Source organism: Stigmatopora nigra, chromosome 3, assembly GCF_051989575.1.
Source record: "Stigmatopora nigra isolate UIUO_SnigA chromosome 3, RoL_Snig_1.1, whole genome shotgun sequence".
In the NCBI taxonomy this organism is placed as follows: Eukaryota; Metazoa; Chordata; class Actinopteri; order Syngnathiformes; family Syngnathidae; genus Stigmatopora; species Stigmatopora nigra.
In genome coordinates, this window is record NC_135510.1 from 3415319 (window position 1) to 3427585 (window position 12267).

Here is a 12267-nt window from a genome sequence, read left to right on the forward strand (position 1 = left end):
GACTTTAAAAACTGAATAACCACACAAGTAAACAATGACAGAAAATACCACACATCACACGACCTTTTGTAACTATAATTGGATTATGGAGTCATACAGCCAATGAAACACTGGCTGCTTTAATCTGGCAAAAGGGGTTAGTGACACTCTAGTTTTATGTTCAACATACTGTACACAGTAGATAAACCATATTCAACTATCCTGGCAGACTAAAGTAGTATATAAAATCTGATTCTATAAATGGGATTAAATGGTGAATCTGGGAAAATGCACTTCAGACTTCAGTTATACCGTGTAACTAATCACCATGAGGAATTGGGGATCTAATTAGATTTGACGTCAGTTTCAAGCTACTTTTTGTGACATTGGATATTGCTTAACCTTTGAACAAATCCTGTGAACAAGGTATATTGAGGTTTGGGAGATAGGAAACCATTACTACTCTTAAGTGTGTTTAATACGACACAAAGTATGCAGCATGTTTCTGCACTTAATTAAAAAAGGACATTCAGGAGGATTCTCATTGAACCTGATTCATTATGGTTGTTGAATGTGATGCTCCCCACCCAAAGAGGCTGATGAGAGCTGCTTAAGGGTATTTATGAGACTGTTAGCCAGCAGTAGATGCCGCCCCGCAGCTCTCACCCAAATAAAAGAGACATTTATTATATCCAACATGACCCGCTCATTATACGCAAATAGGAATTAATGAGTGCTATATTGGGCTCTCCCAGTGGAGCCAAAGTGGGCCCGCTTTAAGGACTATTGTTAATTACACTGTCCTACATCTTGCCCATTTAACACTGCCCTTCCAAATAGCTGTTTTTTTTTTGCAAGGGGACATGCAGGACTGTGATAGTAGTTTGAAAACTGGAGGGATATTATAAACTTGTTTGTTATTGTTTGAATGCAGCATTTCACTGTATGAATCAGATGAGCCAGTTTGTTTGGTTTAATGTATAGCAACAAAGTTTAAATAAGTCATTATTTAAATGATAATTTCAATAGATATTGATAACTGAAACACACTACTAGGAAAATGTAATCAAATGGCAGCAACTGGGATTTCTTCCTGCTTTATTCTTCCCTGATTTATAAATCGGACCCCAAACATTTCTCCATTGATTCTACTCGTCATCTCTTCAACCTTTGTAAATATGAAAGTATTTTTTAAGAAAATCTGTACACAACCCAACACACTTAATACTACTTTATAGTCAGAATGTAATGAAGAAAAAACTTTGACATTGGCCTTAGTCCCAGTTAGCAAAGAGCTTTTTACTCATTTTTGTTGAATCCAAAAGAGTGAAATGCTGATCAAAATCTGCAATCTAGCAAGAAACTGCAAAAATATTTCCCAACATTTACAAAGAAACTAAAACAAGAGGACTTTTTGTGAGGTAACAGAAGGTGTTTCATTCTTTGCAAAACATCTCGGCCCAGCTTGGCCCACATTGTCTTGAATTCAACTATCACATGCATGTTGCTCTGATGGATAGATGTTCCATGTTCACCCTGGCCAATGAGGAGTGTGCAAGTGTATGTCACTTCTTCCTGACTCTGAAAAGAAGTAGGTGGTTTAGCCATTAGGGCCAACTGCAACCACACCCATTTTATGTGAGACTAGAGACAAAAAAACTTTGCGAGGAACAGGCTGGTGATTTTTTTTTGTTTTTTTGGAGTGGGGGCCCCTATTGGAACCACAACACAACAACACATTTTCCTTTTCTTCTTGTGTGCTCTGAAAAAGGGAGCACAACAAAAGCCTGGGAGTTCTGCTCCATTTGACCCCATGGAAAGCATATGTCCATTCCAACCAGCTTGTATTCTGGCCTTAAGATGGACTGCTTTTGGGGCCATAGAAAAGCTCCCTGCCCACTTGACTGTGTTACAATGCCTTCAAACAAAATCACTTGTCAGGACTCTTTCCTTTTTGGAAGTGTCTTTATTCCTCCACCCATCCAGGCCTCTTTTCTCTTCAAACATGTTGCTCTGATGTTGCAGACACATTTTTCTAATGTTTTACACTCCATATAATCTGCTGTGTGCGGTGAAACCTATTTTATCCTGTGACATAATTGATGGCCCTGGCAACAATGCACGGGTGACTGGATCACAAAGGCCTTATGTCGTGAAAACATCAAACTAATGCACATACAGACACAAGTTTGTGATTGTCCATGTTGTTACTTAATGTTTTATTTTTTCATTTTTTTACCAGATATGAGAAATAGTATATAGTGCAGACATGGGCAAAATATGTAATAATCCGGCCCGCCCACGTTGTCCAAATAATGTTTTTTATTCTTTTATTTATTTTCCCAAGATGGCGCCGTCACGTGGAAGCCTGTGGCAGTGGCTATGTCCACTCTTATTTGTTTTTTGTGTTTACAGCCCATCGATCTTTTTTTAAATTACATTTTAATATTTCTTAATACATTCCTTTTTACTTTACTTTGTACTATACGTTTTACTTTAATGATTTGTGATGAGTATGTTAATACTTAAGTCCTTTTTTAACTTTTTTATATTTATCATATCTTGTGCTGGTCCGCCCCATCTGTCAAAATTTTAAAGTCAATGTGGCCCCAGGGCCGAAAACTTTGCCCACCCCTGACATAGTAGGACTGTTTTGTTCCCTAATTCAAACACAGGATTAGCAAATTGAAATACGAGCCATCTAATATTGCGTGACAAAAGGCACATTTTTAAGAAAACAAACTATACTGCACACAAATTCACACACCATCTCGTATATTGTCCTAGAGAAGTCAATGTTCCCGCAAATCCTTTCTTCTAAGGCTTTATTTCATTTTGTTACCAGTGGAGAGATTGCTCCGGGGAATAAAGTAAGTTACAGGTGGCATGCCGCAAACAGCTACGGATCACTCAACCTGACGACGCCTCGGCCTGACAGTATCACAGGTTGCTAGTTGTTTATGTCGGTGAGCAGAAGCTTTCCATTTCCCCCACAGCAAGCTACCTGATGCCTTTTTCACCCTGCGGTCAAAGTGATATTGGTCTCTTGTATTAGAAAGCCCAAAGAGATTGAGACAGCAGAAAGGTTGCCAAACTCTTGCTTGGCTCGGTAATATCAGACATCATTGCATCTGAGCTTGTCAAATATATCACACTGCAATTTTTTTTTCAAATTCAGTTTGAACCTAAAGCTTTCCCAACATAAGGACAAACACCCTTCTCACTAATATCTCATCTGCAGATGTGGAATGTGAATATGTGGAAGGAAATGTGCAATTGTGATGTTGGGACAAACCGTGTTTATTTAAAATGTACTTCATTTTGTTTGCATGTTTCAATGCATGACATGTGTCCTCCCTGAAACCCAAGTCTCAGACAACTAATCTTTGATATGGTGTTAGCAGTCCCATAAGTACTAGTAGACCGTGACTGCTTCAATGGAGGGAAGCTATGGAAAGAACATTTTACTTTTTGATAAGTTTAGGCTGTGTATACAGTGCATTGTTAATCGATGGAATTGCCATATAGTTGTTGTGGAAACACTTGTGTTTGGTGTGTAGATTCCTAAACAATATGGCTGTCCGTACCCCAGTTGCCCTCTGGTTCACCTGGTAATGTGCCCTGGTTCAAGGGGACTTGTGTGGTCAGCATCAGGATGAAGGGTGTGGAGGCTTGAGGACAGCTACTGCCAACAGTGGGTAAACAGACACTAGGAGGGGTGTGATTGTGGACGACGCAAGAGGATAGACAAATGAATGTTGTCTGCGCCATGCTGACTGACGAAAGGCTTGACCAACAAACAAACTGTTGTTTAAGTAAATGGCCTTGGAATTAGCCTGAAGGTAATTCTAAGGCTTTAATTCCATGGTTTTGTACCAAATACGTTTTAAAAAATAGAACAGTCTGGTCAAATATAGGGCATAGACAACTGAAATTAGGTATTTGGACAATACCAAAATATATTTACAGATTATTTTGATCGACTAAGTAGGCAAACTTAATATATCCGAACATGGCTTTGTTTCTTTATGTGAAACTTCCTCTCATTTTGTGCTATTGTTTACATTTCATCCAATATTCTGTTTCTTTGCTATCCACCAACGAGAGGTTGGGTTTTTCTTAAAGGCTTTTACAAACTATCATTTTAGGAATCTATTTCTTCAAGTATGTTCCTTTGACAACACATCTTAAACCCACTAAATTATGTGCTGCGGGGCTCCAATGGCAATATATCCCAAATGAGAACGCAACTATTTTAACCTGTCACCTATCACTGGAGGGCATATTTTGATCCAAAGTTACATTCTCCATAAGAGTGGAGCCACATCATTGGTTTTCTTCCGGTCACTCAAATATTTGGTGTCTCCTTCAAGTCAAATGCAATCATTCAAGGAAATACTTTTTTCTTTGACATCTGTCTTAGCAAAATATGTAAGCATACTGCACCATCTGCAAATCACATCGCTCTTCTTGAGAAAAACACACAGAAATGATCAACCATTTCTTCAGTGGGAATTAAGACAGACAAGGAGATTGTCAACACCCAAAAGGTAAAGGAGAAGAAATAGCTTTCCCCTTTGCATTGTGGGCGTGTTATATATTTATATTTTTTCATGATCGCTATGAAGACTCACCATGCAGTGACTGTTAATAGGGAGGAATGAATGCATTTGACTGGTGGATATGACGTGAAGAGAGTTCTCTTAACAAGGCGTCACAGTCAGTCAGAGTTACAGATCCATCACTTTCATAGGCGGCTCCGAGAAGGCCCCCGACGTTTTTTGAGGATATTCAAAGAGCCAGAATAGTCTGTGAAGGATGGAAGAAGTGTAGTCAAGAAGGAGGGGTGGGTGGAAGAGAGAATTTTACTGTGTCTGACAGCAGCATGTTTAATTTGGACTGCCAGATCCTTTTTCATTTGACTCTCTCTCAACCGGCTTAAAAGCGGCAGAGGACTTTTGGAGGGAAGGTTTGCCAGGATGCCTCCGATTAGCGCTGATGTACCACGTCACACTTTTAAGCCAGTCTGTAAATTTGTGTTCAACAGGGGGATACTTGCACATTACACTCTGCTATGCCGGGCTGTGATTAATTGACTCAAGCGTTTAATATTTTGAGTGTAATTTGCCCCGACTAAGATGTGAAACTGACGGAAATGCAACACTTGTGTGATGCCATTCCGAGGATGTGATAGTAGAATATTGGGACTCACTTTGAGGTTAGAGAGAACATCTTAAAAACTTATCAACTTGATTTAATGACAACCGAATCACATCATTCGAACCCAACCCAACCGAAGTACTCGGTGAATTTGAGATGGAAAAAAAGCTATTTTCAAAAATATTGAACATACATTTCCCCTTTCAGACCATGCTGTACTTGGCTAAAGTGGAGGAAGAAGGACAATCTGGTGATGGAAGGAGAGACCTGGCAGAAACACTCCTCTCAGCATTAATTGACAGACACCAGCAGAGACAGACATGGAGAGACAGGTAACATACATACAGTTAAACAAGAAAAATATTTGATTTACATTGTCACCTTTCAATCAATGTCCATTTTTATACAATATTGCCTCATTTAATATGAAACCCTGGCAGCCTGCTAGGTTTGTAAATTAAATCCCCCCCACACATAGTGCGAATACACACATCACTATGACACATCATTAAAAATAAACAACATATATATTATCTTATATTGATGTTTGGTATTTTAATGTGTGTAATCAATGAAGCCAAAATCTTGACCTTGACTCATATAGCAGCACATGGCCTTGTGGTGCACTTTTAATGGAAATAATAAATAACCTCCCGAAGTAGATTCTGCACTCACACTTACGTCATGTTTGGTGTTTTGTTTGTGATCCTGAGGCCTGGCACATATCACTGGTCACGCAGGGACACGTGTGTCCCGGATAAGTCCATTCACTTCCTTCCCTTCAGATAAGAGTGCCGAGAGCACTGCATTGGTCATCAATTCAGATAAGGAATGGCCTCACTTGTAGAAAACACACCCCACACACAGTGATTGTTTTTTTAGCTGTTGCTTCTCACCACTCAGAGTCTTGTATAAACTAACAGTGTTCACATATGATTCCCTGCTTATTGTCTCTCTCAAATGTGACCCCTATGTCGACCCCCCATCCCATCCCTAACACACACATACCTCCAACAGACAGTAAGTAAGACCCAAAAAGACATTTTAAATCATAAGTTAATTTTTCCTTTAAATATTAGTTTAAACTTCTGAAAAATGACAAAAACTCTTAATCTTCCCATCATGATGCCCATTTTATTTTGGAAGTGTCACCCCATATTGACCCGAAATGTTGCCCCAGACCAGATGAACCTTGTAAACAAGTTGTTTCCACACACCTTGCTTGGCCGCTTCAACGCCCATTGGCCTGATGGCGCATTCCAAGACGCGAGTGCTGAAAGCTAGAAGCCATCCCTACAACATCCGCCAACCCATCCCCACCCATTAGCTAAAACTTCAACCCTGCCCTCCCCCTGCAAAATAACCCCTCAATCTTACCAACAATTGATCCAATACAAAACTACAATACAACAAAATAGAATAAACCTTAATTAATCCCACAATAGGTAAATTCCATTCACTTATATTCCCATATTTCAGGATTTACATCACTCAAATACATATTTACGATATATATTTGTGAATGCAGGCAATCTAACTGCTGCTGAGAAATAATGAAATTTTATAGGAAGCCAATAGGTTTTTCCACTGGCAATATAGTAGCCGTTTTGATTCTTTAATGTGCAGATTTGCAGCCTTTTTGAATGCATCAGTTGATACTGACGTGCTGTATCATCACATCCTTGGACAGGAAATGCTCTGTCCTTGTCAGTGAGGGCAGACATACGTTTACTCTATCCGCAATGAAAGAGTGATTAGATTACTTTTCAAGAAGGCCAAGCGCCCCCCCACACAATGTGTTTGAACTCCAGCTGCTCCCGATATCTCCTCTCCCTCTTTACACACGTTGACTACCCTCCGCCCCCCTTTTCTACTTGCCAAAAGCCAGGGGTCATCCTTTCAAGTGGCTGTCAACAGATAGCATTTACACAAAACTAAACACATGGCTGGATACAATGTTAAGTGAGATGTACTGGTACTGATTAAAGATTACTAGGATAATGGAATGCAAACCTCACATCTATTTTCATAAAAACAGATTAATTCCTGGCTAGATACATTTGTGAATTCACTCGATCTTGACTTTATTTGTAGTAGATGTTTTAATAGTGCTATTATTCTCCCAAAATCTTGAAGCAACAAGTAGGCTTCTTCCCAAGTATATATTTCTGTTTCCGTGGTTTTCTTTCCAAATACTGTTTTATTTCTTTTCATTTATTTATTTTGAAGCATGATTGATGACTCGCGCTAGAGGCACATCAACACAAACAACCAACTTTGATTGATTGTGTTTCACGCTGACTTATGTTTCTTAAACAACGGTTAGAGCCTTGCACTCTGCACTCAAAAGGGGGCCTGCTCAATGGCCTTTTTCTTGCTGCAGGGTCTTTTTAGCACAAGCAAATTAAAGAAAAATGATATTTCTATGTCAAGGTCTCCATGTAGCCATCAACCATTGTAATTTATGTCTGTTTGTACGTGAAATGTTTGGTGCTTTATTATAAATAGTTGGTCTGAATTTTCATTCGTTTGTAGCATTGGCTTGTAGACTAGATCAAATGCTCACATGGGCTGTATAAGGCCCCCGGGTCGTTGGTTTCCCACCACTGCTCTGGAATGAGTTAGTCCATTCATTTGCTCCAAGCAAACAAGGTTACGCCATTTATTTTTATTATAGTTATGAGTCTCCTCTGATAACTGGGGTTTTCCCAAAGCACGTGGTTAATACTGTGATAGATGCTGCCCTATGTGTCCCTTTTCAGTACGTGCCCCCATTGAGCTCACTGAAATTAGATGGATTATGGTGTGTGTGTGTGTGTGCTCGTTTGGGTGTGTGCTTCTGTTATCTGTGGCTAGAAATAACAGAACAGGTGAGTATATTGAGAAGCAAGTGCATCGTTTTGGTTAAGACCTAATCTTCCAGATTAGGTGACAGTTGGATTAGAAATAGTAAAACCAAAGATAATTTAAGTACTTGGTATTACAGATGCTTGGTGCTAAAAACTGCATATTTGTGTCTAAGAAGACAAAGATAAATTAGGGCTTAATGGCATAAATAGGGCTTTAGGGCATAAATACGAGAGCAAAGCACTTTTATTAACAGTCAATCAACTATTCATTCATTCATTCATTCATTCATCTTCCATACCGCCCACCCTCGAAAGGGTTGCAGGGGTTGCTGAAGCCTAACCCAGTTTTCTTTTGGCGAAAGGCAGACTACACCCTAGACAACCATCCTCATTCCCAATCATACTGCCACCAGTGGGAATCGAGCCTGCGCTTGCCCGCACTGAAGTCAGGCGAGTGAACCTCTACACCAAGAGGCAACTGTCACTCAACTAGCTAACTTAAAAAAAAAAAATGTAGAATCAATTCCCCAAAACCCAGCTGCAGTTCAATTGCCAGTTGTAGCAGTGTTTCAACCAGACAGGTTCCTCTTTGAACAGTTCTTGTAGTCATCAACCAAAAGAGGGAACTACAGATGTTCAGCATTATATTCTTCACAAGTCACCTTTGTATAATCTTTGGAAAACAGATGTACAAGGGTTCCCTGACATTCCAGACATTGGATTGGATAACTTTATTAATCCCGTATTCGGGAAAAACTGCAATCTGAAGATTACACAGTTGCTGGACACAAATATTGTGGCAATTAGCTGTTGAGTTGCTAACAATCTAATGTACCCTTATTTGTCTTGTTGTGTCTTTCGTGGGTTTGGAGTTCCTTCCGAATCCAACAGTTTTCAATGGTTGTGATAATGCCTACACTGTTTTGGCTGAACCTTTATGATAAGGTTACCTCAAGTCAACTCTTCCAAAAACCTGGAGGTCATGCACCAACACAAAAACAAACCAAAGTGCTTTGTCACAGCGGGCGGACAAACACCAAGGGGAACAGCTGTGAGTTTTGTACTGACCATGCAAACTGCTGTAGGCTTTGTAAGGTCATTATACGATAATGAAAATCATTACAGAATTACATGGGGGTTTAGGACATGAGAGCAGCGGGGAAAAGGGGAGGGGAAGGGCCCGCATTGGGTTTGATAAATGGACTGTGAAGGTGCCCATCTGGCTCCTCTGGAGCTTTTTCTTCCTGCTCTTTTATACACTCTTGTCCTTTACTAGCCCTATTTCACTAGCTGCCTCTGTTCTCCAGAGGGACACTCTTTAAAAGAGAGCAGGCCTCCAGTGAAAGATTAACAGAGTGCAAACCCACCTCGCCTCGGTGCTGAAGAAAAGAGTGGGTGTATGTTGGCAGGGTTATATGCGTGTGTGATGCTGTTTGTGTGTGGGGTGGGTGTTTGACAGGCGGAGGTGTTTATGAGCCAAGCGGCGTTTGTGCCTGACTTGGCAAACTTGGTCCTCCCATCCTTCAGCTATGAGAAAAGACAGCAAATGACCTTTGACGCCTGAAACAGTTGGACCCGGATATGTGAATAAAGACATTGCAGTGGTCTTTTTTGGCTCATCGCTCTGTGATGACAACACTAAATCACGACACCAAAGCCACATTGTTCTTTATTTTCTGTTGAACAATGGTCATCTAAACCGTGTCGTTCATTTGTGGCGTTTATAAATGTGCATAAAGTTACATTTAATAGAATTCAACAAGGTTGTATATTCAATTGAACATCTGGCACCTCTTCTGTTGCCAGTTTTGTTTTGTTTTGTTTGCTAATGTCACACAAGAAAAGTAGGAAGGTATGAGGTCTAATTCTAGTTCTGTGTAGACTACAGGAGCAATGATATTCTAATCCATCTTTACCTCAAGTAAGTATGGCCCCAAAGAGGTTGCCTTACTCTTGTTTAAAAAATAAACCACTTCCCACTTGTCTGAATCCCAATTGCAAAAAAAGTAAGGTCCACCACCTCTTCCATCTGCAATCCTCACTCAACTATCCAGTGTGACCATATAGATTCCACCAAGCTTTGTCTCCTGCCATTGTCATCCCCTCTTGTCCTCACCTGGACGGAGTCTGACTCCACAAAAGGTTCAGTCTGTCATCAAAAGCAGAGGGTCGACAGAGGCCAGCAAGGGGCCAAAGTGTCAACGTTAAAGCCGTGCCCAGTTGGGAATGACCCTCACTAGTGCCATATCAACCCTGAGGGGATGCTTGGAGACATAGAGAGGACATGAGGGGTCAGGAAAGATCTCCATTGGCTCACACTTCATTCCTGGTGTGCTGACATATCTTTTGTGTTGTTTCTTGCAAACCCTGTTGTTTCTTCATTGGGGTGAGAGGCATTAGAGATGCTTGGTCCCATTTGGTATTTGAAGAACTTGTCAGTGTTGTGTCCTTAATTAATATTAATAGTTATTTATTTGGTTTGTGTAAACTTTTTTCAGATATATAGGCAGTGGTTGAATTGTTCTTGATTTGGAGGCCTTTTTTCACATAAATTCATTCTTTGGTTATGTGGTATACATTATTTAACTTAATGTAGTTGCTTAAATAATCATTGATATTGCTTGAGTTGTTGCTCCAGAGCTTTTTTTGTGTATCATTGAAATGCCATTCAATGTTTTCTGTTTTGCTCGTGGTACTTTGGAACCATGATTTTGAAACCAAGTTATTTACCAAAATTTTAGGTGTACTCTTCCATCCTTGGTAATTAACAGTCCAAGTACATGTTTTCATTTGTTGCGTGGTCAAGGCAATGGAAAAAATTATTATGGGCCACATGTTTGTTTCCTCGCATCTCTTTGACTGAGTCATGAGAATAAGTATGGTGCCATGTGGTAGTAAAAAATGCCACTAAATGTCCCACAGGTTTTGTATTTAAAAACCTTTGCGCCACATATGCTCGCCCTTTAAGCTGTTTTTTTTTATTTGCACAACAGGATTTTGTGTTAGTGGTGACTGGTAGGACAAAATGAACAAGTTTATGCTTGTGTTACGGGTAGTTGGGGAAAATAAGAACATTCTTTGTGGTTGAAACCAACAAATCTCAGAAAGCTGATAGAACATCAGTGGGCCATGATTTGTGGCAGGCAATGTACAACACATGTCAGGAACCAGCCTTGCAGGAATGCAGCCATTTTGGGCTAATCGGTGGGCGTTCTCCCATAAATATGTAGTGTGCATTGTTACAGTGTCTTTTGCAGCTCCTAAAAGTTGGGTTCCCAGGAAAAAATAAAACAAACCTTACATTATGTCGCAGTGTGGCTAGATTGTTTTCAGTCATTTGCTTAATGAATAGAATATTTTCATTGTGACAGATTTTTGTTGGTAAATATTAGTTGAACTCTAGATCCCAATTGAATATCTAATAAAATGCTTTTTAGTTTATTTCTAACCTTTGCATTACTTATGATGACTTTAATTTGTTGGAATTTGAGTTTAGCAAAGGATGCTAACGGCAGGCAAAAATTAGTTAAGAAAATGGATGGATTTATGTTTTGTCTTTGTCTTTTCATCATTTATATTCCTTTCCTTCCTTTATTGGTTATGCCGGAGCGGTTACATTTTCTCTCCTAATTTGTTGTCGTTATTTATTTTTCATATAATTTATTGCTATTCACTAGCCTTTGCTGTGTCACCTTAGTGTGAACAAAAGTCATGTCCAGTGTGTCCTATCAACGCATATCCACATGCAAGACATGTGTGCCACATGTTCAACTCCTCCCTTTTCCCCTCTGCCACCCCACCTGGTTCTCACACACACAGACACACGTACACACGTTTCCTCTCTTTAATTATAACCTACAGCGCTGCAGCACTTCGTTTCATAGGCAGCATATTGTCTCTTCAAGGCTGGCAGGCAGGTCATAAATTATCCTGAAGGTGAGGATGGAAGTTGGAGGAGATAGTTATGAAAATTTCATCCGTCTGCCGTAGCGGCCACAGCTGCTCCTGTCACCAGCCGCACACTGGCAAAATTACATTGGGTCATGCTCACATTGTGTGTCTTGGTACGTTTGTGTGTGTCCCATATAAATATGTAGCGTACATGTGAAGTGTAACACCACACTTAGTTGATCACAGTTTCTCTTTGTGTGGGAACAAAGTGTGTAGTAGGTCAGCCTGGTAAGACCGGCCTGTCAGGGTAGGGAACATCTCTTGCATCCTTGTAACCTCAGGTTCCTGATGTAAAGGGTGCCTGGGACTTGGTGAGTGGTGGCACGGG

The 12267-nt window shown here is 40.1% G+C and overlaps 1 protein-coding gene across 2 annotated transcripts in view; it reads left to right on the top strand.

Annotated features, from left to right (window-relative positions):
- Positions 1–12267, top strand: part of fto (FTO alpha-ketoglutarate dependent dioxygenase) — a 105917-nt gene that overhangs the window by 42616 nt on the left and 51034 nt on the right. For both annotated transcript variants that reach the window (XR_013325832.1, XM_077712932.1), the window contains exon 8: positions 5347–5471. Coding sequence is in view for 1 of the 2 variants with exons in the window: in XM_077712932.1 (XP_077569058.1) it covers positions 5347–5471 (125 nt within the window). In the remaining variant the exon portion in view is untranslated. The remainder of the gene's footprint in view (positions 1–5346; positions 5472–12267) is intronic.